Source organism: Diceros bicornis, chromosome 26 (genome assembly GCF_020826845.1).
Source record: "Diceros bicornis minor isolate mBicDic1 chromosome 26, mDicBic1.mat.cur, whole genome shotgun sequence".
In the NCBI taxonomy this organism is placed as follows: domain Eukaryota; kingdom Metazoa; phylum Chordata; class Mammalia; order Perissodactyla; family Rhinocerotidae; genus Diceros; species Diceros bicornis.
This window is the reverse complement of record NC_080765.1, coordinates 3,452,808-3,478,210: the sequence shown is the minus strand read 5'-3', so window position 1 is coordinate 3,478,210 and position 25,403 is coordinate 3,452,808. Positions and strand designations below refer to the sequence as shown.

General features: G+C 57.3%; 1 protein-coding gene across 1 annotated transcript in view; it reads right to left on the bottom strand.

Moving 5' to 3' along the window:
- SRRM3 (serine/arginine repetitive matrix 3) overlaps positions 1-21,583 on the bottom strand; it is a 34,890-nt gene extending 13,307 nt beyond the window's left edge. Inside the window, exons 1-10 of the mRNA XM_058569028.1 lie at positions 21,351-21,583; positions 15,039-15,140; positions 5,974-6,102; positions 5,789-5,869; positions 5,228-5,257; positions 4,795-4,857; positions 4,640-4,675; positions 2,711-2,761; positions 2,114-2,218; positions 1,579-1,756 (exon numbers count right to left, since the gene is read on the bottom strand). Coding sequence (XP_058425011.1) covers positions 1,579-1,756; positions 2,114-2,218; positions 2,711-2,761; positions 4,640-4,675; positions 4,795-4,857; positions 5,228-5,257; positions 5,789-5,869; positions 5,974-6,102; positions 15,039-15,140; positions 21,351-21,583 — 1,008 coding nt within the window. The remainder of the gene's footprint in view (positions 1-1,578; positions 1,757-2,113; positions 2,219-2,710; positions 2,762-4,639; positions 4,676-4,794; positions 4,858-5,227; positions 5,258-5,788; positions 5,870-5,973; positions 6,103-15,038; positions 15,141-21,350) is intronic.
- Between the last annotated feature and the right edge of the window lie 3,820 nt (positions 21,584-25,403).

Genomic DNA, 25,403 nt, shown 5'->3' with positions numbered 1-25,403 from the left:
GGTACTGCTCTGGCCTCCAGGGCCAGGGAGGATCCAGCAGTGGGAAGGGGCCTCCTTTCTGTCCCAGCTGAGAGATCCTGCATTTCTATGCCTCTCAGAGGCTGTGAGGCTCCTATGAGAAAGTGTCTGGGGCACTGTGCCCATGGGGGTGGGGGTGGGGACGCTCCTTTCTAGGTTTGCCCAGGTTGGGCATCATCTCCGGGGTCTATGGCACCAGTCCCTGTCCTGGCCATCCTCAGCTACCTCTGCAAGCCCTCTCCCACCCTCAAGACAGATCCAGGGACGTGGTGTGATCTCAGGAGCCTGGCGCCCTATCTGGGTGGGGCAGTCTTGCAGCAGGTAATGTCCTTAAACAAAAATTAACCTGGAGACCAAGAGCCTTTTGTCAGCTGCCTCTGGCCTTCCTCACTGAGGCAGTGGGAGTAGGGGTGTTTGAGAAAAGAGAGGGAGTGAAAGGAAACAGCCAAAAATCAAAATGAAACTGACCAACATGGACATTGCTGCCGAGACCTGAGGTCTGGGGATGGGCCGCCCCTTCCCACTGAAGCTTCTGGGGCAGCCTGCAGGTCTGTACCCCAAGGCCCCTGTGCCCACCCAGTGCCCCTGCTGGTACTTCAGCCCCCTCTCCCTACGTGGGCTCTAGCCTGTCCTTTAAGATCAACAGACAAAAGGGGATGTGGGCCTCCCCCAGGCCTGGGAGAGCCCCCTACCCTGGCCTGCCCATCCACATGGGAAAGGCTGAGAAGCCTGTGTGCTCTGCAAGCTCCTACCATCGCCACACCTGCCTGTGGGTTTCAAGGAGGCTGTGCCTCTCCTGGAGGATGGGTGGGGGCAGTTTTTGGGGTGGTGTTGGTGTGGAGTCTCTGAGGGAGCGATGGGGGTGCTGGGAGGTGTCTTAGGAAGGATGGGCCATGGGAAGCAGAACCTGTAGGTTTGAGACACCTGTCCAAGCACAGGCAGTGGTGGGAAAGGACAGACTCTCCTGGGAGCAGGGACTTGAGAAATGCAGTTCTATGGCTGCAAGGGGACTGAGGTGGGGGAGGGGGTCTGAGAGAGGGGGAGGGGGCTCCGGAGGTGGTTGAGGGAGGGAGGGCACTCAGAGAGGGGGAAAGGGCTTGGTGGGGAGAGGGAGGCTCAGGACTCAAGTGATGCCCAGGGGAGAGCCTGTCTTTTGAATCCTGTTCCTGACTATGACCCCTACCAATGTCCAGGCCCCCTCCCACCCCAATATGCCTGGGCGGAGGGAGGCAGGAGACCTTGGCTCCTCTCCAGTTCTTTACCCAACTGGCTGAGTGCAGCATGGTCAACCTTCTCTGGCCTTCAGTTTGCCAAAGTCAAGGGTGGCCCAAGCCTGCAGGCGCCCCCCACCTGACACTAGGGCCAGGCGGGCTCAACAACCGACCACTTCGGGTCCTTCCCATGCAGGAAGGGCGCATGGAGGGGGGAAGCGGCCCCGCCCCCGTTACACACTCACTGCCCGCTTCAGGGCGGTGACCCTACCCCGACCCAGCACGGCCCGACCCGGCCCGGCGCAGCCCGCGCGGCGCGGGAACCCTCTGCAAAGCGAAGCGTACGTACATTGGGCGGGCTGTGCGCCGAGCCGGGGCGGCCCCCGTGCGCTCCGCTCCGCTGCCTGCTGCCGCCGTTCTGCTGGGGCGACCCCCATCCGCTGCCGCCGGACGGGGAAGGCGACCGGCTCCCGCTGGACCGCTGGCTGCCCGTCTTCCGCCCTTTGTCTCGGCGCTTGGGGCTCAGCCTGGGGGGCAGAGGACAAGGGGGGAGCCGGCGTGAGACGCCCTCTCTGCAAGCGGCTGCTGCCCTTCGGGACGGGCAGCCCCCCACCCGCCCTCTCACTGGGCTGGGAAACCCTTCCATTTAGAGAGCAAGGTCCCAGCCCTCACACTACCTCGATTTCCACTTCAGGGTCTGGGGCGCCTTAGGGCGGGGCGGCAGCTCTTCCTCACCCAGTGTCAGGTGGGCACCAGCACCCCTGCCTCCACCAGCACCCCTCCCTCTCCAGCCCTTGGGGGTGTTTAATCTGCAAGTCCCCTCCTCCCAGCAGAGAGCCAAGCTCAGCCACACCTTGAGCATTCCCCGGGGACCCAGGACCTACCTGCTGGGTGATCTGGAACCACTGTAGTGGGAGGAGACTGAGGGACACTGGGAGCTGCCGCTACTGTGGCGATGAGACCTGCGGCCTGGCGACTCCGCGTGTGGCCTGGGAGAGAAATCAGCCTGTGCCTGAGTTCTGCCAACCTCCCCATGGAGGATCCCTGTGAAGGCCTGATGGAAATCACTGCTGACTGACCCCTCCCTCCATAGTCTCCTACAAAAATAGCCCAGCTGGTCCACGTGGGTCATTTGTTGGAATTAGGAAAAAGCACCCTTTTCTCTAGACAGCCCCAGCCCCCCAAGACCTCCCTGCCCCTCTGCTGGTGCTCTTGTGACTGGCGTGGGGGAGGGAAGCGAGGGAGTCACAAGGACTGAGCTTGAAAGGCCCCCGGGCTGGGAGGCAAGAGACCTGGTTCCAGTTCCAGCTCTGCCCCCGACTCACGGTGGCCCTTGGCTTCCTCTTTGGGTCTGAATTTTTCCATCTGGGCAGGAGTGACAAAATGAGCTATCTCCAAGGGCCTGATTCTGGGATTCTAGAAGGCCAGGCTTGCTGTGTGGGGGAGAAGGGAGGGGCTGGAGAGTGGGGAAGGGTGCTCACCTCTTCCTCTCTTTGTTCTTCTCTTTTCTTTTGCTCTTGGGGCTTCGAGATCTGCAGAAAGCAGAGGCTACAGTGACAGCATGTGACAGCATGGCCTGAGTCAGGCAGGGGCAGGTGGGGCCTCTGAGCCCTGGAGCGGGGCTGTGCCCTCGTGTGGACCTGAGATTCCTTCCTCTCTGGGACCTGAGCCTCCCTGGCTGGAGTGGACTTGCCCATCCCGCCCCACTGCCTTGGTCCCTTTCACTCGGTCAGGTCTGTTCCTTCCTTCTCCTGTACGTCCTGGCCCATGATCACCTCCTGCCCAGACCCCCAACTGCTGCTCCCTCTGGGGGAGCCAAAGGTAATGTGGACACCACCACAGAAGGAAGGATAACTTGCTTTTTCTTCTGGCATTGGTCTCGGGACAGGCCCCTCTGATGAGTCACCGTGGTGGGGGTGGCCCCTTCACACCTTGTTTGTGTCCTCTGTGCCCCAGGTCCCCTCAGATGGGGCTCTCTCAGGCAGAGCTCAGGCCTCCTGCCTCTCTGTCCTCTGAGACTGTGGCCCACCCTGGGCCAGCTCACCAGGGGTTTAGGAAAGAAATGGTTTCCCTTGGGCACAGTCTCCCTGCTTTGGGTTACTCCTCTGGATCTTATCCAGGGCTGCTGAAGCTTCTTATCCATCCCATCCAGCTCTCTGGGCTGGGCCCACAGCCCAGCTCCTTCTGCCTTTGACAGAAGAATTAAGAAGCTTCTGATTAGGCCTCGAAGGTCTCACCTGACCCCTGGGCCCCGCAAGTCTCTCAGCCCCGCCTTTCCTGACGCCACTAGATTCCAGCTCTGTCCTCCAGTCCTGAACAGATGCCTCCTTCTGACCAAATATGAGCTGATGCTAAGAAACACAGGAGTGTGTTTCTCACAGGAGCAGAGTGGGTCGCGGGCAGGCCTGGGAGGCCAAAGGTTTGGGTCCTAGAACCCATTCTGCTTGCTTTGGGCCTCAGTCTCCCCACCTGGAGCTGATCTGGCCCTAGCTCACCTCTAGGTCCTTCATAGGACTGAGGGGAGTTGGCCAGAGGATCTGTGCAAGCTGATGGTGACCACTTGGGGGCAGTAGGGGCTCACACTGGCCCATGAGAACTGGGTGGGGTGAGATGGGAAATTGGGGAAATTGGAAGGCCAGGATTCGGGGTTTATTTAGACTCCTCCTTCCCTACCTGGCAAGTGACCATGGGCAAATTCCTACTGCAGGAATGGGGCTGGGACTCTGCCCCTCCTCAGGGCTGCCGGGAGGGGTCTGGCTCCTATGCCAACAGTGGGCATGCAACTGTCCCACATCTTCCTTCCCTCTATGCTGAGTTTTCTACTTTCCCCACCCCTGCCTCTGGGCTCCTGCCTTTCACCTCCTCCTCTCCCCTCCCTCAGTCTGTCCTGAACAAGTCACTGTCCTGCTCAGAACCCCATGCTGGCTCCTGGCCCTACGTGGGTAGAGGCCAGCTCCGTAGCCTGGAAGTCGGTCTTGTTGGGGGCTGACACCTGCCCCCCAGGAACCCCACCTCTAGCCACAGCCTGCCCACCCTGTCTCCTACCTACTGGGCCTTCCTTCTGCCTGGCATGCCCTTTCCCTCCAAATTCAGGGTCCTGATGCTTCTGTCTTCCCAACTGGCACTTCCACAGACTCACCCCTTGGAACTACCATGTTGTCTGGAAATTCTTGGGGCCCTCACAGCAAGGCTGACTCATGAGGCAGACAAGAGTTGCAAATAATTGGCTCTCATCCTCCTCCCCGCATCCTCTGTGCCCTGCGTGGCTCTGGGAAGGAGTCCCTGGAGTGGGAGGATGAAGCAGGCTGGGACCCTTGCAAACCCCCTCCCAGCATGGCTTCCTTTGGGCCTTGGTCCCTGCAGGGGGCGCTAGCCTCTGTCCACACCTCCCTGCACAGGGCACCGCTCACCTGTGCCGTCTCTTCCTCCGGGACCCAGAATCAGACCTGTAGGGCAATAAAACGGTTCTCTTGAGGCCTCCTGGGGTGGCCAGGGGACACCAATCTGCACAGCCCTGGTCCAGGGCCCCACAGAAGTGAGAGGAGGCCGCGGGGGGGGGAGGTACCTGTCTCTGCGGTGCTTCTTCACGCTCTTCTTCTTCTTGCGCAGAGGTGAGGTGCTCCCACAGCTGCAGACACAGAGTAGGGGCTCAGGTGAACTGGGGCCCTGGAGAGGGAGGGGCAGCCGGAAATGGCTGGGGAAGTCTGTGTGCCTGGGGCATCAAAGCTGGAAAGGGGATTCCAGGCCATGAAGCCAAATGCTTATTGTACAGAGGGAACCAGCCCCCTTGGCATCTAAGCAAGGACTATTTCAAACCCAAAGGTTAGAGGCTCCAATGGTGAGATTTCTGGCCTCTGTGGTGAAAAGCTGGCACGTTGGTAGTGTCCAGGGTGCAGGGGGGCAGGCCTCCTGCCTCTGGGGGATGGCCTTGGAGTCTCTCCCACCGACAGACATGCCCCTCCGACCCAGCCAGGTCCCTGCCCGCCTTCATCACTGACCTGCACTCCGAGTCTAGTCTCCTCTTTTTGCTGAGGGCCAGGGGAGAAAGGACAGACAGACAGTTGGACTGAGTTAGCTGGGGCCCGGGGTGTTCCCCAGGGTCTCATTCAGGGAAGAGGAAGGGGGACATGGAGATGGGGAACCACAGCTGAGACCCAGCCACATCCCTTCTCCCCAGGCCCTCACACTTGAGCTGGTGGGTGCAGGACAGCTGGGGGAGGGTGCAGGGGGACTCCCAGCAGGTGGACGGTAACACAGGGGCCGCATCAGTGTGTCCAGCTCCGAGGCCGGTGAGAGCCGATAGGGGGCCTCAAGATGGAGAGGGGGCTTGACGAAGGGGAGGGGCTCAGTGGGGGGGGTTGCGTGAGGGGGAGGGTTGTTGGTGAGCACTTCGTGGGGGGCAGCACAGTGAGGGGGAGGGCTTCAATAAGGGCAGACAGGGCTCAGCGAGGGGCGGAGCTCATAAATACAGCGTTGGCCCCGTGCCAGCAGAGGGGTGGGCACCTGGGGGCCCCACTGCGCCCCTCCCGCCGGCCTCCCGCCCCGTGGGAGGCCCTCACCGGCTTCTCCGGTGGCCGCCTTTCTTTTTCTTCTTCTTCTTGGGAGGGGGCGACGCCGAGCTGCTGGACCAGTGCTTGGGCCTGAGTGACAAGCGGGGCGGGGGTGGGGGGGGCAAGCGGAGGTGAGGGGGAGGGGCAGGCCCGCTCCTGTTCCCTATCCCTGCCCGGCCCGGGGCGGCGCTGACCTGTACCCCCGGTGCCCACGGTAGCAGGCGGCCGGGCAGTCGCAGTCCACCGGGCCGTCGTCCTCGTCCAAGGGCGCGTACTCCAGGCCTGGCTCGGCGCCCTCGGTCAGCCGCGGGGTCTCCGCCACGCTGCCGGCGACAGGGCCGCTCAGCACCCGCCCCCCCGCCGGCCCAGCCTCCCCGCCGGCCCAGTCTCAGCGCGGCGTCCCGACGCCCGGGCGAGAAGGGGCTGGTGGCGGCGGGGTCTGCGCTGCGACCCCTACAGCGTCAGGTGGGGATTTGGGGAACCCAATGGGGAGTCTCCCTTCCAGGCCCCCCCAGCCTCAACGGTGCCAGATTTTGCAAAAGAGAAAAAAGCACCAGGCCCTCCCTCCTCACTTAGCCCTCACCGCTTCTTAGTTCTCACCCTCCTAGGGAGCCCCTTCCTCCTTAGTGAGGCCCCTCCCCTCACCGAGTCCACTCCTGGCACTGATTCTTTGTCCCTCCGTCTCATTCATTGCACCCCACTCTCCCTCACTGAGCCCCCTTCCCCTTTGTCGAGCCCCTTTCATCGATCCGGTCCCCGGTAACCCCACTGCCCTATTCCTGAGCCCCTTCCCCTCGCTGAGCCCCCCTGCGCCCTCGCTGAGCCCCTTCTCTGATATCTGTCTTTCCCTAACCCGGCTGTCCTAGTCCCTGAGCCTCCTCCCCCTGCCCGAGTGCCTCCCTCCCCAGGCATCTCTGAAACATTCATAGCCTTCCTCCTCTCCTCCCTGCAGCCTCCAGAGCTGCTCCTGTCGTGCAGCCTGGCTGTCATCAATCACTGCCCAGTGGTGGCCTGGCGGGCCTCAGCCCTCTGCCTGCTTCCGCTGCGCCCCATCCACCTTGCAGAGCTCTCCCCGTGGCTCAGCAGGGACTGCCACATCCTGTCCCTGCTCCTGGCTCAGGAGCCCCCAGCCATCTCTGCCACAGATGTTTGCTCCCTGCAGGCACTTTGCAGAGCGATGCTTTTTTCCTAAAGGCAGCTGGGCTTCAGGCAAGAAGAGCATGAGCTTTGAAGCTGCTGGTGTGCCTTCATCGTGCACTGTCCCTGAGTCACTGTGTGACCCGCGGCCTCTTCTCCAAGATGAGAGTGGTCACTCTGTTACAGGGCTGTGGGGAGGATTCGCTGAGGTAACGGGTGCTGTGCAACTTCTTTTTTTCTTGAACAAGCCCAGAAGTGGCCCTGAAAAGGCCCAGCTCCAGGGTAGTGGCTCCAGGGTGGGGCCTCCTCCTCCATTTTTCATTCCATCTGCTCAGACAGTGCGCCTCCCAGGTGGGGCCTCAGCCCTGGTTTCAGCAGAACTGCCCTCGTTCCTGGGTGGCCTTCACCTGGCTCCTTCTTTCCCTGCCCAGAGCCTGGGAGGCCAGGGCTTGGGTGACAGAGCAGTAAGGACATGACATGAGCTTTGGAGTCACACAGACAGATCTGAATGCAGGCGTGACCAAGATCCCTGAGCCTTGAGGTCCTCATCTATCCACGGGGGAAAAGACTATCCTAGCTTTGAGGAGAGGATTAAGGAAGATTCTGTCTACGAAGCTCCTGACAGGATGCCTGGCCCGCGACTGTTGTCCCACACGTGGTCGCCATTGTTAGACGGAGGGACTGCTGTCAGACACTCACCAACACCTCCTCTTCCCCAGAGAAGAGCGATTGTGACACATGAAAGGGAGACAGAGCAAGGAAGGCAGACCACAGCTACAAGGTGACAATTGTCAGGGATAAATCTCCAGCAGAGACCCGCTAATCGGCTCTTTGAAGACTGATTTTGTATTTAAAAAAAAGAGAATGTAACCCGAATCTGACAGGGTTGGCTAGCCTTGAGGCCAGTCTCAAGAACGCCATTCAATTCCCAAACTCCAACCTGGCCCTGGCGGCCTGGAAGTCACACAGGTAGCATGGGAAGTTTTTCTGGGGTGATGGAGGCGAGGCTCATGTCATTCTCCCTGGCCCCCCAGAGCCAATCACTGCCACGTCCCTTCATTCAAGCCTCTCTGCTCTTCCCATGCTCCTCTTCCTGAAGCCAGTGGCCTCCTACTTCCTGTCTCTGAAATCTCCATCTCCTCGGCCTGCCCAGCCCACCATCCTCCCCGGGCCTGGCACCCCCTACACAGCCCTCAGACACACACATGCCTGACACATAAAATATAGTCTTTAGCAAAAGGCAAGGGCACCTCCAACATTATGTGGGTGAGTCAGTGGGCAGAGGGAGCTTCCATTTATCCTGACACGAAAAAGACGACGGTTATTTACAAAATGAAATAGCTTAGTTTGGGCACTGCCTTCTGCAAGCATCCTCTCTTGCCTCCCAACATCCGAGCTGGGTTAGCCACTGGGTCCAGGCCCTCACTACGCATCTCCTTCCCCTTTCTGCACCCTTTTTATTCTGCAGCTGTGCCCCTAGGGACATCTTTCCTTTCTCCCTCTGTCCCAGGGACAGAGCTCCCCCCTCCACCCCATCCTCCCTCCCTGCGATCTTATCATCTGGCCTTTCTCACTCTCCAGTCCCTTCTGGGAGGTTTACTTGGGATCTTGTCTGCTGGGTGCATTGAAACACAGGTATAGGGCATGAATATCAGGCTCAGGGAGAGACACAAGGTCTCAGAACCTTCTGGTAAGACTTGCCCTGGGAGTTCCAGGGGTATAAATGGGCCTAGGCTGAGGCCTCTTTTGCTGGCTTTGTGTAAGCTGGTCCCACTACATCTGCTTTGCAGGATCTCCCAGGACCAGAACCCTGGGTTCTCCTATCCTGCCTTTCCTGGCTGATAATTCCACTAACACATCCTCTAATGTCTAAATAGCTCTCCATAGTTCACGAATCCCATTCAGAGCCACTTCCTGACTTAGAGAAATTGTACCTCTCTACCTCCCCCCGCCTTTTACAGATGACCAAACTGAGGCCCAGAGAGGGAAAGGAACATCCTTTATGGTTTTGGGATCTTTGAGTAAAGAATGTAAATTCACCAGTGCAATTGGCATTGAGAATTCCTGTGCAAACAGGCCAGCCCTTGAATTTGCCAGCTGGACTTCCCTGCTCTAGTTAGGTCAGCCGCCCCCTCCCTATTTTATAGACACGGTGCGGGTGTGTGCACTGAGGTCGAGGTCTGTTTAATGTCTCCTGCTCTTGAGTTCATGTCTGGGGTCTAGTTTACTCCTCATCACATCTGTGGAATAGGCAGGGGAGGCACAACTCCCATGTGACAGAACAAACTAAGCCTCACAGAGCTGACCAAGGGAGGCCCAAACAGAGTCCACTGCAGAGGGACCAAGAACGTATCAAGGTGGAACATGGCGCCGTGTGGGACACAAGTTGGACTGGCTGCCGTGGGTAAAGACTGCCCATCACATGCTCTTCCTCATGCCCGCAGTTTCACTAATTAACTGGTTCTGTTTCCCATTAGCTGGGAGCATAATGGCCAATTGACAGATGAATGAGTCCAGACAGAGGAGGGGGAGGATGCCAGGCAAAGGTCTGCACTCAGCCAGACCTGCCAGGGGCCTGGGGGGGTGGAGGTGGCAGGAACAGGGATGAGTCAGGTCTGGGGCCTCTCCTCCAGCTCCTCGAAGTGCAGGGCAAAAATATGACACGGTGAGTATGATAATAATTGCTAACGCAGGTGCCAGGCACTTTCTCAGCACTTTATGTGTATTTATCTCATTTAATTATTTAATGTTCAGAACAAGCTCTGATATGGGTACCATCATTAATAGTCCTATCTTATAGATAAAATAATAAGGCACAGAGAGGTCACACTATGGATCAAATTAGATGCATAGAAGGAAAAAAAGACTGGAATTTGCTAACTATGTTAGGAAGTAGCTTATGAATATTGTTTTCCGTAAGCCCTCTCTCCCAAACATTGTGTTATATTATATAACTATGAAAACAATTATTCTTAAAGGTCGTCTATGAAAGTGGAAAAAAAAAAAAAGAATGGACAGCAGCCACAAGTAAAGAAAACATTGTATGTATTCCAAAGAAGAGAAGCTTTTACTTTTGGCCTAGGAATATGGTAGAGTGGTGTTTAGAGGCAGCCTTGGATGATGGGGTGTATTTGGATCTGCACAGAAGGGGCTAGGGTGTTTCAGGCTGAGGCCTAGTCTGAGCAAAGGCACGGAAGTGACGACATGAAGGGCATAGCTGGGAACTGCCAGCAGGTTGGGCTGGCGGCTGCGTGATGCTGGGAGTGAGAGACCAGACTGGGTCTAGAGAGCCTGGAACGTAGGCCAGGGAATCCAGGCTTGATTGCATGGATGGTGCAGAACCCCAGAAGGTTTCTGGGGCAAAACAGAACTCTCCACGTCAATCAATTTCCAAGGACAAAAGTGAGTCCTCTCTCAATATCTCTGGGACCTCACTCCTGCTCTCCATCACCTCTCCGCCAGGTCAGAGTAGCAGCTGCCCCACTGTTCTCCCTGCAGTTTCACTCGGCAGATCCATCTTCCAAATGGGAAAGTCCCCTTCACCTGTCTGACCACATCACACCTCTTGAACATCTTCCACTGTCTCCTACCATCTATGGGATCACGTCCAGATACTGCAGCATTGTGACGTCCTGGTAACCGGTACGGAGGGCAGACTGGAGGGGAGACTGTCACTCAAACCAGTTGATTAACTAAAGGAAAGATGATCCCTGGGGACAAAAAGCCCTGGAAGTGACCCTGCTTCTGTTGAGACTCTTTCCTGAGTGGGAGGTGTCATGGGCTCTTACAGTCCACGGAAGGTTAAAATCAGACATTCCCCCACGCCCTCCTCCCAGTGTGGAGGCCCTTCAGCTGGCTCTGGCTTTGTCATCTCATTCTAAGAGGGCATTGAATTTCTCTGTGTCTCAAAATGCCAGTCTGTGAGTGCGGGGTGGGGTATCAGGGTCAGGAAGCCAGAGGCATGAGCACAGGGACTGCTGAGTGGTCAGAGGGCTTCAGAGACTCCCGAGAGAATCCCACCGTTGGCAGAGAGGGTGGAGACAGCCAGGCAGAGGGGAATAAGTGAAGGTCAATTCAGTACTGGCCGTTGCCAGGTGAGTGATCAAGAGGATGATGGTCGTTATGGACTGAATGTTTGTGTCCCCCCACCAATTCATACGTTAAAACTCTGATCCCGGGGGCCGGCTCCGTGGCGTAGCGGTTAAGTGCACGTGCTCTGCTGCTGGCGTCCCAGGTTCAGATCCTGGGTGCGCACTGACGCACCGCTTGTCAGGCCATGCTGTGGCGGCATCCCACATAAAGTGGAGGAAGATAGGCATGGATATTAGCTCAAGGCCAGTCTTCCTCAGCAAAAAGAGGAGGAGTGGCATGGATGTTAGCTCAGGGCTGATCTTCCTCAGAAAAAACAAAAACAAAAACCTCTGATCCCAGTGTGATGCCTTTGGAGGTGGGGCCTTTGGGAGGTAATTAGGTCATGTGGTGGAGCCCTCATGAATGGGAGTAGTGGCCTTAAAACAAGAGACATGAGAGCTAGCTAGCTTTCCATCATGTGAGGTTGTAAGAAGGTAGCCGTCTGCAACCCGGAAGAGGGCTCTCACCAGAACCCGACTATGCGGGCATCATGATCTTGGATTTCCAGCCTTCAGAACAGTGAGAAATAGGTTTCTGTTGTTGGTAAGTCACCCAGCCTGTGGTACTTTGTTATAGCAGCCCAAGCTGACTAAGGTAGTGGTGGTGATCATCCAGGAGTGATGTATGTCTGCTATGCCTGCCACTATTCCTCACACTTACATTCACTGCCACATTTAATTTCCTCAATAATCCTATGAGATAGGTACTTAAATCTCCACTTTATAAATAAAGGAGCGGAGGCCCAGAGAAGTCAAGGACCTGCCGAAGTCACACATCTGGGGTGTGGTGGAGTTGGGATCCAGAGCCCAGGGGGTTAACATTGAACTTAAAGGTTTGGATAGGTGGGATGGCTGATGCCAGAGCCTGCACCCTCCCCCACCATGCCACACTCTGAGCTAAGAAGTGAAGACCCAGTCAGATGCCAGGTCCACAGGAAGGCACACGACCAGCCCTCAGTCACCTCTCTGCCTCGGGCCTTGGGTTCAGCACCATAAACAGCTCCTCCTAGCCTGGGAATAATCCAGGCCGCAGTGGGTCTCCTAAACTTGCAGCACTCACTGTTCAGAGTGGAATTTCACACCATTTTAGGCTACCTGAGCTAGAAGAAGCCTCCAGTCCAACCCCTTCCCTGTGTAAAGGCGGAAACTGAGACTTCAGGGAAAACTGGGCAAGCTGCACTGTTCTAGGCACCAGGAATATGGCAGTAAACAAAAGTGATAAAGATCTTGTCTTAAAGGCGCTAACATTCTAGTGGGATCTCAGGACCCTGCCAAGTCTGTATTCTCCCCTGCCTCCACAGCAGGAGTCCTCCCTGACCATTGAGTCTTCCAGACACTGCCTCTTCCAAGGAGCCCTTCCAGAGTGACCACCCTAGCCTCGCTCTCTCTGCCCCCACTGAACATGCACAGGGCCTGAAGGATAATCGGTTCAAGTGGCCACATTGTTCTTTCTTGTCAGGAGCTGCCAGTAATTCCTGGTTTCAGGTTGGAGGTTTGTGTTTCCACCCAGAGAACAGGGGGCATGTCTTCCTCTCCTCCTCCCTGCTCAAAGCACTAGCACAGGATAATATGCAGCACAAACCCTCAAGGACATTTCTTCTTCTTCTTCTTTTTTTTGTGAGGAAGATCGGCCCTGAGCTAACATCTGCCAATCCTCCTCTTTTTTTGCTGAGGAAGACTGGCCCTGGGCTAACATCCATGCCCATCTTCCTCCACTTTATATGGGACGCTGCCACAGCATGGCTTGACAAGCGGTGCGTTGGTGCGCGCCCGGGATCCGAACCGGCGAACCCCGGGCCGCCGCAGCAGAGCATGCGCACTTAACCGCTTGCGCCACTGGGCCGGCCCCAAGGACATTTCTTCTGATGATGGACACTGCAACCTCTCCATAGCCTATTTCCCAGTGTGCCTCGGTTCTTAAATGCATCATTCATTCACTCAAGGAAAGAAAAGTTCAGGACTCCCAGAGAAGACCTGGGAATCATTCACTAACAGGAGAGAGTTCCAGCAGCGGAATGGATGAGATCCCACAGGGAGAAGAAAGGCAGACGTGGGGAAGAGACCTGAGGACATGAGAACCTTGGAGGAACCCACATCTGGGAAGTGGGCAGGAGCGAGGGAGACAGCAGAAGCCGTGAGAGGGGCAGGAAGAAACTCACAGCAAAGTGCATCTTGGAAGCCAGGAGGAAAAGCAGATGTCTGGCACGTGCCAGAGAGAGGGCAGGGGCATGCTAAGTAGGACTCTGGCGGCCACAGCCCAAGCAGGTCATGGGAGTCTTGGGGGTGGAAGTAAGATCTCCACGGCTTAAGGAAGTGGAGACAATGCATGCCACACGCTCTACAGAAATTTGGTTGATAAAGGACAGGAAATTGTGGGCTGGTAGAGTTGAGGAAGGACAGGAATTAGATAGAGGAAGGAACCTGGGAGAGGGAAGAATGGCAGGCTTGAGCTAGAAGGGGTGGTTCTCACTGGAAGGGCCCAGAGAAGGGGGCAGGTAGAGTCCAGAGGATGGAAGAGGAAAGGGTGGGTGATTTTCCAGAGGAGCTCTGGGGAGATTTGATCAGAGAGCCAGGACCTCTTGGGCTTAGAGGTGGTGCGGGCAGCGGCAGGAAGATCTGGTTGTCTGAGCTTTGAGAAGGGAATACAAGGGCTGCCCTGGGTCTTGGGGGAATGGCCGGGCATCACTAAGGGGGAAGGCACAGGAGTTGCTGAGGGATGCCATGTGTTCTGGAAGGCTGAAGAGAAGGAGGTAGGGGTGGCATCACCTCCTCCCACCAGGGGGGAAGAGAGAGCCTGGCTCCCCCAGGTCACCCATGAGGCCCCCACAAGCCTGGGGCTGCCCTGACTCTGCTTTTGCTCCAACCAGAGCCAGAGGGGAGGTTTAAGTGGGGTAAGGTGGGACTCCCCCACCCTTGGAGCCCCCAGCAGGGCAGAAAGGGCTTCCCTGCTGCCCATCGAGGGCCGTCTACTCTCGCAACGCTGTTTGCCCTCAAGAGAGCGGCAACAGGAAATCTCTCAGAAGGTGCTGTCTTCGTTTTATTTTTGTGTGTGTAAAGGTGACAGGGATTTAGGGCCTCACCAAGATGCCCGCTCCCCAGACTTGTCCTACTCCGGAGAAATGACCAGCAGCAATCACGCTAGCCTCTCACCCAGCCTCAGTTTCACTTCCAGCCAGAGAAGCATGGGATGCCAGAACTGGGTGGGGAAACAGGCTTAGCAAGAGGAAGGTCCATCTGAGGGGATTCAACAGTGCTCCCTGAGCGCACACCGCCTGCCACCAAGCCAGGCTCGGACTTGCAGGGATAGGCTGCTCCGCCCAGCCTGCTCCACTGTGTGTGGTTTTCAGGGGTTTCCAGTTCTCCTAACTCTGAGACAAAGCCCATCTCCCAATAACTTCTCTGTTTGATCTAAAGCCCACCCAGGGGGCCCACCGCCCACCGTGCTCCTCTTGTCCTAGGACAGGGTCTGAGATGGGACCCTCACAGAGGCCTGCTCTCTTTGCCTGACATGCCTTTGGCCACGTTAGCAATGACATTTGGTGTGTTGGTTCTTGCTTTCCAAAGTACCTGCTTACTCTGGAGCCCATTTTACAGGTGGTAATGGTTGGGGCAGAAGGATTAGCCTGGGGTCACACTGTCAACCAGTGACAACATTGGGGTCAGAACATTTCTGCAGTTTCCTCATTTGCAGCCCAGGACTCCCTGGGCTGAGATCTGGGCTGCCTCCCCTCCTGTTGGACCATAGATAGAACCTGGGGTGGCAGTGGGGGGGGCGTCCTTCGGTGATGCCCAGGTGCCCAGTGGCCCCTGCCTTGTGCCTGAGCCAGGCCAGAGCTTCCATGGACAAGGTCCATGCGTCCATGCCCTCTCCTCCACCTCTTCTTCCTTGCGCCCTACCAGCCCCCCAGAGGGAGCACTTGGAAAGGCCCCTCTGGCACCCAGCTGCTGCCTGAGTCTGCGCCCTCTTCCTCCCCTGCCCCCACAGCACTCACGTGTGGCCCCCAGGCCGGTCCTCCCTGCTGAGCATTCCCTCTTTCTCCATCAGCATCTGCCGGAAAGTCCTGACCTTCTGCCGGGTCTCCTCCTCTGAGTACCTGTGGGGACACAGGGAAGGTGAGGGCTGCTCTCTTGGCTGTGGTTCCCTCTCCGCCTGCCCCCCTCCCAAGTGCACTTTCCAGCTTGCAATGACCTGTCCACGATCACACCACCAAGCAAGGCTGGGGGAGGTCAAGGCCTACCCATTTTGCACCAAACCAGCCAACTAACAAACTTTACAAACAAACAAATACATTTCTTCTTTTTAGGAAGAGTTGTTCCCAGAGGTGGGGAGACTGACCAGGTGAGGCTGTGTCCTTCCTCCTGGCCCTCCTCCACCCTCAGGGCCAGCCTCCCTCCCACATCCAGGCTGCAGTCATTCTCTGGACACATTTTAGGGGAGAAGTGAGAATCTTGGCCTTGACACACACGTGGCCTTTTCTGCTTTCCTGGCCTCAAGCACATCTGATCCTCAATAGACTTGGGAGGTCCTCAGAGCATCCCCACCTCTGCCAGATCAAGGCTGCCAAGTGGCTTGCCCGGGATCCCAGTGCTAGATCCATTGCTTCCCGGCTTGGGCTGGGTGATGGAGGAAGCCTGGGCCTGGAATGGAAGCTCCTGACTTCTCTCCTCCCCTCTCCTTCCCTCCCTGAGCCTAGTCTCAGGCTGGGGACCAAAGTCCAGAATTATCTACTCCTCGTCCTTGCTCCCACATCCTGGGGTCAGTCGTCATTCTCTCCCACTGCACCACTGTGACAGCTGTTGCCCAGGCCTGCCAGCTCCTCTGGCATTTCCCCCTCCGGCCTGTGTCCATGCTGCCACCCGGGGGCAGGGGTGAGGGGAGGTCTGCGCTCACCCAGCCCCTTGCTTGTGCCTGGCAAGCAGCAGGGTTCCAGTGTCTGTTGCTGTATGAATCTTAGGATCCTAGACCCCTCAGTGTCTCCTTACTGGGCTGAAGCTGATTGTCCTCTACAGAAAACATGTGGCAAAATAGGAACGGGGGTCCTGTCTTGTCTCTGTCATCTGCTCACCATCCACTCTCTGTCCACACAGCAGCCCAGCCCTCCCCCCTCAGCTTGTCCATGAAAATGGTACATTGTTCCCTCTTAGGGACCCCATCTCTTGTCTCCCTCCTTCTCTCCTCCCTCCTTTCCTCTCCTCCTTCAATGAGCACTTGCAGATTGACTCAGCCTCTTTGGAGAGCGATTTGGCAATTCTCTTCAAAAGCCTTAAAAAATGAACACATCCTTTGACTCGTAAATTAACTTCCAGGTTTACTCGGTTGAAATAATCACGGCTGAGCACAAAGATGTGACTCATGGCATGTTTACAGCAGGACGGATACCCCGACCAGGTGAGGTGCCAACATTTGTGTTTCCATAGCAACCTGTCCCTCCTGGATCCTGGCAGGTGGTTCATGCACTAGTCATTATCTGTTGACTCCTCTGTATCCTGCCCTGGCCTGGGAGTTCCCTGAGGGCAGAGACCTTGTCTGTCTGGATGGCCATTGTGTCCCCAGCACCTGGCACCTTGCCTGCCACATGTGGCATCCAAAATTTTTTGACAAATGAGTGACTGGGGCTGGAGAGGCATTGAAGAGTTTGAAGGTTGGATTTTCATTCTGGAAAGATGGCTCTGGTGGCCATGTGGCTGGAGGAGAGTGACCTGGAGGCAGGGAGGCTGGCATTGGGCCACTGCAGGGGTTCATGCAGAAGTCAGTGAAGTCAGAGCTAGAGAGTGGGACTGATTGAATATGTCAGGGGGTTAGATGAGGAGCACTCCCTGCTTCTTAACCAAGTGTCCCCTGACCCCCAGCTAGGGTCTGTCCCCTTGCAGCTTCAGGCACCGTGTGGCCCACCATAGGTAGGATTGAGTCCTGCCTGGCAGGGGGAGGGGACCATAGCTTCCAACCCCCCACCCTCACTGCAAGGGTGGGTGTGCGTATGGCTCAGGCCATGCTGTGCTGACACCCCTAGCCCAGCGTCACCAAGCTCTGGGTCTCAGCTCATAAGTGTCCGCCTCAGTCCGTGTTTAGCTTCAGGCCTGGGCATTTGGCTGGAGGTCCCTTGGCCTTGCTCAGTGGGCAGTGCAGAGCCCTCAGTTGGCTGGGCTGGCCTGCTGCCCAGGAAAAAGGGGTGATGGCCCCTTTCTGAGCAGTGGAGGCACAGAGGAACTGCTCCTGTCTCAACTTCTCCTCAGGAGACCAGCTTGTTATTGACCCAAGAACACACAAAACAGCACAGGCCCATCAACACTGCCCAGCCCCTGACTCATAGACCCCTGGGAGGGAGACACAGGCTGGCTGAGCCATTGGCATGGGGCCCTGGACCTGGCGGGGTCAGGGAGCAGATGGCCCAAGAGCAAGGCTGGGCCAGATCTCCAGTTGGACAGGAGGGGCTTCAGGCCGGGGTCCCGGCCCCCACGCCTGGGGTATTATAGAGCACATGAGGCTGGGAGGTGGGAGCAAAGCCCAGGGTTTCATGTGCCCAGGGCAGGACATGTGCAGGGACTCAGGGCTCAACACAGAGCCGGCAGCCTAAGGCAAGCTGACTGACCCCAACACCTGCAGCTGGGGCTGGGTGCTGGGTGAACCAACTCGGAGGCTTGGGGAGGACCCCCCTGTGCCCCAGGGCATCTTGCTGGGAGAAGCTGCGGACCCAGGATGACATCTGGTTATTGGGTAAAGCGGTCTCAAGTGCGACCACCAGCTTCAAGTCTCCCCTCCCCTAGTATCTCTTGAGGTCAACCCTCAGCTGAGGCCACATGGGACAGTGACTGAGGGGCGAGGCAGGAGAGCCCGGCAGTCCTGTTTATGAATCGGGCACCCCCACGTCCTGGCTCTGACCTTGGACGAGTCCATACGCTTCTCTCAGCCTTAGCCTCTACATCTGTGAAATGGACTCCTAACCTGCCTTTCACAGTTGTCATAAGGGTTAGGGGAGATGATGCATATAAAGCACGTTGCGCATCCCTGGCACACAGTAGGTGCTCAATAACTGGTACTGATGGAGCATTATTTGTCCCAGAGCAGTGGGGACAGAAGGTCTTGTCGTCCCAGGCTCCCTGCCTTTCTCCACCCAGACCCCTGCCAGGTGAGCGTGGTCCCAGGTCAAGAATCACCTGGGCCTCTTCTCTCTGCCCCCCCTGGAGGCGAAGGTCGAGATGGAGAGGGAGGCTGTAGTGGATGGAGGCGGCATTTCCTGCCAACTGAAGGCCAGGGAGGAGGACAGGCTGGCTAAAAGTCAGGGCCTTGGACAGGGGAGGGAAGGATAGAGGGCAGTGATGCCTGTCTCAGTGCTCCAGCCTCCTGGCTCAGATGCCCCCCAGCCAGTCTAGCTCCCTTATCCCCACTCCACTCTATGAGAAGGACGTGCCAAATTCATTGTTGCTTTAGGAACTTCCTAGCTCGTCCTCTGGGGCTGGGGTGAGGGGATGCTGCATTCTAAAAGAGGTGCCCAGAGTGGAAAATGTTTACTTCTGCCTGTCCTCGCCCAGATGCAGCACTTCCTAGCGAGTCACTTCCTGGTCATTAATTTGATCTTCACCGCAGCTCGGGGTGGGGGTGGGGCGGGGCGGCCTTCCTATTCCCATTTTACAGATGAGGAAACAGAACAGGGAGAGGCGAGGCTCAGAGCTCCCAGCCCAGCTGCTCCAGAGCTGGGGCGGGAGCTGTCCAGCATCACGTCCTGCCGTCCGGGGGCTCTGTCCCCGGCCCCGCGGTGATCGCTGGCTGCACGCAGAGGCTGCCCGGGGAAGGCGACTCCAAACGCAGCATCAATCACCAGCGAATTAGCCGCCATCCATCAATATTAAGGGAGGGATTGCCTTTTAATGGGGCCAAAGAAGGTGTGTTCCTGTGACTAGTGGGAATATTTGTCAAATGCCTCAGAACCTGGTAAATAAATGCGAATGAACCAGTGTTTCTAGAAATGGATATTAATGACTGGATTTTATAAGAGGGCAAGGGTCCCTAGTATTTGTGGAGCCCTTTCTCGGCACTGGCAGGGGTGGGGGAGCCCTGTATGTGCCTGAGTCCACAGGACTCAGGACAACTCTCTATTTTATAGGCGAGGAACTGTGGCTTGCCCAAGGTCACAGGCCAGGGCTGGAAGTCTGGATTGTTGGGTTTCAGAGTGGCTGTGCCCTCCATTGACCAGGCTGCCACTAAGGGATGGGGAAGGGAGGGGGATGGTAATTTGTGGGATATTCAGGCCTAAGGACCACTTCCAGCCAGGGCTTGGGTGGGGGAAGGGGCCCTGAGTGAACATCCTGAGACCTAGTGGGTGCTTCCCAGAGGCATGGGTTCTTGATGCTGGGCGACTGACACCAAGGACATGGCCAAATGCTAGCTCCCTCTGCCTGAGGCTGCCCTCATCTGATATTGACCCTCCCATGAGCAGTGAGGGGCTGGGGGCTTATGGAGGAGGAGGAGATTCAGCCAGGGGGAGGAGGCTTGGGGAGGGAGAGAGGTGCCATGAAGGAGGGCCCTTGGGAGTTCCCTGAAAGGATGGGACTCTGCGAAGGGGAGGGCTTTCAGAAGGAAGGTTCTGTGAAGAGGAGGGGGCTTACTGAGGGGAGATGGGCTCAGGAAGGGGGTGGGGCTCTGTGAGGGGAAGAGGGTAGTTTCTGAGAATGAAGCACAGAGGGCTGGCCCTCTTCTGTCCCAGTCATCTGTCCTGTTCTCCAACCAGGCCCACCTGCCCACACTCCCTCCCCTCCTGGAGGCCCCCAACTCAGCAGGATTTGGTATAATTAAGGTCTGGGCCTCTCTCTGTAGGAGGACACTTCGCTCTGCCCCTGCTCAACCCTGCCCCTGGGATCTTGTTTCCTTTGCCCACACCCACAGCTCATCAAACCTGTTTTCACTGCCAGCCGGAGGCCTCCTTTCTGTCTGTGTTCAGCAGCCTTCCATCTATCCACCCTTTTCCACAGGGACCCTCCCCACCTCCAACCTGGTCCCCAGCTGGAGGTGAACACCAAGTCCCTGTGCCCCATTCTTTTTCTTACAAGCGGCCCTGCCTGGCAGCCCACTGGGGACCCTGGATCCTGGCCTAGCCTTGGCCCTGCCTTCCTGATGGCCTTAGGCCCGTGACTGTCTCTGTCTGAGCCTCAGTGTCTTCCTGGGCTCCACAGGGACTGTGAGCCATGTCTTGGCTGCTTCCTGGGAAGCCCAGGAGGCCTGGAGGGACAGACAAAGGTGTGGCTTGGAAGGACCGTTGTGCATAGGCTGTCGGCCCTGATGTGGCTCCAGGCCCCACTGCACTGAGCATTCCTGGCACTGACAGTGCCAGTCTGATGAGTGGGCCTTGCTCCCCACTTCGACTCCCTCAACAGGCAGCCCACTGGTTTCAAAGTATTGCGGGCAGACGCTAAAGGGAGCCTTGGGACCACCAGCTTTCCTCGGAGCTGCAAAATGGGAATGTTTTTGTACTCTGTTTCTTTGCCTCCAGCTCCATGTGTGAGAGCTGTCCTGTCTCCACTGGACTTTCAGGGGAGGTCCCTAAACCCTTACTGACTGGTCAGTGCACAACCCCTCCTTCTCAGCCTGACGAACTCCTACTCATCCTTCAAGGCCCATTCAAATGTCTTCTCTCAGAATCTCTCCTCTGAGCTCCTGAAGCACTTGGCCCTCTCCTGTCCTGTCCCGCAACCATGATTCTAATTTGTCTTATGATGGAGCTGGCTGTTAACATACTTGTTTTCCTTCTGAGATGGGGAGGGAATACGGAAGTGGGGGTCGGTCTTTGAGGAAGTGACTCCAATCCGGCTCTGGGGCCCAGCATTGCCCAGCACAGTATCCGGCACACTGCGTGCCTCTGTGACTGCTTCTGGACTAGACAGCGGGAGCCTAAGCTTGCGGGGTGGCTGTGCTGGGAGCCTGCACGCGGAGTCGGCCCGTTGTGCTTTCTTGCCTGGCTGCCACACCTGCTTGGCCGAGTCCAGGAAGCTCGACCCACCCATATTACAGAAGGAAAAACCGAGGCCTTGAGTTGCCATTGATGTTGACATGCCTCTCTCCCCCACTGGACTGGATGTTTCTGGAAGGCACGGACTGTGTCTCCTTGGTTTCTGTGAATCTGAGCCCAGTCCAGAGTTTGACAAAGAGCAGGCGTTCAAGACAGCTTATTGGTTGAATAAACAAGGTTCGGCTGACCTTGCCCCGGTTCCACCCGGACTGGTTCAGGCTCGGCGCGCTGCCTGACTCGGCTCCGGGAACCCGACGCTCGCCCGGCCGGGCCCGGCCCCGCCCCGCCCCGCGGCCGGCTCACCCCTGCTCCTCCATCATCTCCTGCAGCTCCATGCACTTGAGCTCCACGCGCCGCTTGCGCTCGTGGTCCAGGATCTCGCGGTGCGCGCGCTTCACCAGGCCCGGCTCGGCGGCGCGCAGCTCCTCCTCGGCCCGCGGCCAGGCCCCCGAGGAGGCGCCGGGCTGCGGGAAGCCGTTGGCCGCGTCGGGCGGGGACGGCATGCTGGCCGCCCCGTTGTTCACGGTGGAGGACATGGCGGCTGGCCCCGGAGCCGCTGGCCTCGGCCCTGCGGGACAGACACAGACACCAGGCAGGATGGTCACTTCTCGGTCACCTGCTAAGCTCCTCTCTGCGCGGGTTAATCCTGGAGATTTAAAGGCCCACGCATGGCTCTAATACGCTTCTTCTCAGCTGCGGAGGGGGCGGCCGGCAGATTCGCACCTTGGGGTCACAGCTCAGGGCAGGAGGGGGGCCTAGACACTGGACTTTCCCCGTCTGCAAGGTGGGTGGATGCAGGCGGGACTTGATGGCCTCTGAGGGCTCTTGGCTTGGAATGGAGTCGTCTCCAGGGACTTGGTAACTGCCTAGGGCTGCCCTCTCTGCCTTGTTCCAATTCCGGAGCCCGAACATCTAGTCCCTGCTCACACGCCTGCTTGCAACTCCCAGGCAACCAGATGCATCTCGGGGGAAATTTTTCTTTTTCTTTTTTTTTTCAGGCTTGGTTTAAATCCCCTCTTCCCCCCAAGCCCTGATTGTCCTGGCTCTGGCCTGTGGGGTCACAGACGGCACATGCTCCCGCCTCCTGGTCTCTCCAGGGACAGCCCTGCAGAGATGGGAGAATGGTGCCTCCTCCAGGCTCCAGTCCATTCCCTCCACAGACGCAGTTTTCAGTTCCCACTTTGATCCGGCCAACTTTTCCAAAGCCAACATTCCAGATGGGGGCCTGATTCAGACAGAAGCCCACAAGTCTGTCCCCTCATTTGTTCTGGAAACACTGCTTCTGAGGATGTGACCAAAAGTGGCACTGACATTAGCTTTCCAGACAGCCACCACCTCCTGCAGGCTCAGGGTGATTGGGAGTCAGCATGGCTTGGGAGGTAAGCAGCCCTGGCTCCATGCTAGGCTCAAAGTAGAGCATGTGCCTGCACGCATGTGCACACACATGCATACACACCAAGGACCTATCTTAACAGAAGGGAGGCACCTCCTGAGCTATTTCCATTTCCTTTCTCCAAGGCTCTGCTAGTTGCTAAGCAACAGAGAGGCCTCCTTCCCAGGGAGTGGGATTGGAGGGAGGGAAGGGGCAGAGGGAGGTGGGAAGAGAAGAAGGGATGGGCATGTCTGGACATCCTGTTTGGGGAGTTCCCTGCCATACAACCCCCCAACTACACACTCGCTTCACTCAACACGCACTGGCCTCAGAGTGGTGGAGGTAGGGGGTGTTCAGAGCCACAAAGACTGGAAGGCAGAGAAGAGAGAGGGAGACCATGAGAGGCACAAGAGTTTTTGAAGGGGACAGAGTGAGAGGCAGTGACAGTGGTGATGAGAACATAAGCTCCTTTCATATGTCCATCCTCCTAAATCCCAAGTGCCTGGGTTCTAGGCAAGGCTCCTCCATTCTTTGCTGTGTGACCCCGAGGGCGTCACTGACTCTCTCTGAGCCCCACCTGTGCCTGGGAGCATCATCCAGACTCTTCAGGAGAGGAGGGCTCTTGAGGGTTTACAGACCAAAGCCGTTCCTCTAACCTCTCTCTCCACCCCTAAACCCTGTTGGCTTCCCACCTCTGTCCCAGCCCAGCCCTGCACCTTGGCTCCACCAGGGCTTCTCCTGGATTGCCCCACAAGCATCACCCACTCACCAAGCCCCACACAGAGCTCTGGGAGCCCTGCTCCCCCCCCACCCCCTGCCTCGGCCATGCTGCTTGTCTCATGGGTGACCCTTCAGGCTGTTGGTCACCTGAGCCAGGGACATGTGTGGAGCTTGGAGACCCTTGTTGCCCTGACCCACTGCAGCTCACCTGTCACCAAGTTTGGTCCCTCATCCCCTCTTCTCTACATCCACATTTATCCACTTGCTCCCCTCTCATCACCACCTCAATCCGAGCCCCTCACTCTGGTCTATTGCCTCAGTATCCTGCCCGGCCACCTTGCCCTCTCTGTCCTGCTTCATCAGTAACCTGGGAGATTGGTCCAGGAGCAAATCAGACCATGTCATGCCCTGATTAACAGCCTCTAGTGGCCTCCTGTTGCCTTGGCTTAAAGTCCTGACGTGGCCTGCCTTCTGGTCTAGCTGTACCCCCGCCCCCCCGACTCCCACACAGATTCTCCATCTCTCTTGCATCCAGACTTTTCCATTTGCTGCTCCCTTTCCCTGGGATTCTCTTCTCCTGACTCCTATGTGTCCTCAGAGTCACTGCTCGTAGGCATTACCACCTTCTGGAAGCCTCCCCTTAGCCCTCTGCCTGGTGCTACCCTCCCAGGGCTCTTGCCACTCTCTGTTGTCACCGTGGGCTCACAGGTCTGGCTCCCTCTGGGGTGGGGTCAGCTTAGCTTTCAAATCCAGCAAAGTGCCTGAGCAGGCGAGGCTCAATGCACATGGGATGAACCAGAGAGGACAATCACAACGGGAGGTGGGATAGAGCAATGCCTGGCATGGTGGTTATGACAGGCTGCAAGACCCCTTTGCATTCTCCCTTATGCTGTCTGGCAGCTTCATCCCTTGCTACACCTCCTCCTGCAGCCAACATTGAGCCTTGCTCATCTGTCCCCAGAGATGAGCTCTCACCCCTTTGTGCCTTTGCCCATGTGATGCCCCTGTGATGGAATTCTGTTTTCCCTCTTCTCCACCTGGGGGACTTCTACTCATCCTTCAGGGCTCAGCCCCAATTTCACCTCCTCTGGGAAGCCGTCCCTGCTTCTGAGGAAGGATGAGTCATCCCCTCCTTGTGCTCCCACAGCTTTTGTCCTCACCTCTTTAGACACTCTTCAACTTGTTTGCATCTGACCCCTGTTCTGGATGGCTAGCTCTTGGAGGGGAGGGGGTCCCTTCATTCTGGCTCCCCAGAGCCTATCCAGCACCTGGCAAGGCAGGAGGCGCGCTGAGGGTGTGGGGAGAAAGCGCTCAGGCCCCAGCAAGAGCCCATGAAGCCAGGACCTGAGCGATGCTGCTCTGCATGCTCTCCCTCTGACATGGGCGAGGCTCCCTGGCCTAGAACTTGGCCTGAGCTCCTGGAGGCCAGGGGAGGAGAAGCTGGTGGGAGCAGTTCTGAACGCACTCAGGTCTCTAGACCCTGAGAAATTCTATCCCCAGCACGAGGAGAATGCCTGGGTGAGACTGCTGGGCTACTGAGGGCCATCTTTCCGGATTGACTGAGGAGGCCAGGGGATGGGTGTGAAGGCACGGGGGCAGATGCAGTCTGGATTCACTAGGACAGATGGCGGAGTCTACCAACTTCACCTGGCAACTTGGCGGGCAGCAGGCAGGAATCTGAGGCAGGTTATTACAAGGACGACCCCCGGGGCCGGCTCCGGGGCATAGCGGTTGAGTGCGCGCGCTCTGCTACTGGCGGCCCGGGTTTGGATCCTGGGCACGCACCGATGCACCGCTTCTCCGGCCACGCTGAGGCCGCGTCCCACACACAGCAACTAGCAGGATGTGCAACTATGACATACAACTATGTACTGGGGCTTTGGGGAGAAAAAAAGGAAAAAAAAAGGAGGAGGATTGGCAATAGATGCTAGCTCAGGGCCGGTCTTCCTCAGCAAAAAGAGGAGGATTGGCGTGGATGTTAGCTCAGCGCTGATCTTCCTCACAAAAGAAAAAAAAAAAGGATGACCCCTGAACCCCTAGAGGAGGGGCCAGACCCCTAAGAATGAGTCGTTGCACACTAATCCCACTTCCTTCCAAGTTGGGGTGGCTGGGCCAGCAGACCAGGGGGGTCACGGCGGGCACATGGTCTCTCTATAAGGCATCGGACATTGTCTTTTATGGAATCCTTGTGAGATTGCATAAGGAGAGAGAGATGCTGTGCTGTGGGAACTAATTCTGTACTGTTGTAACTAGCAGATAGATTG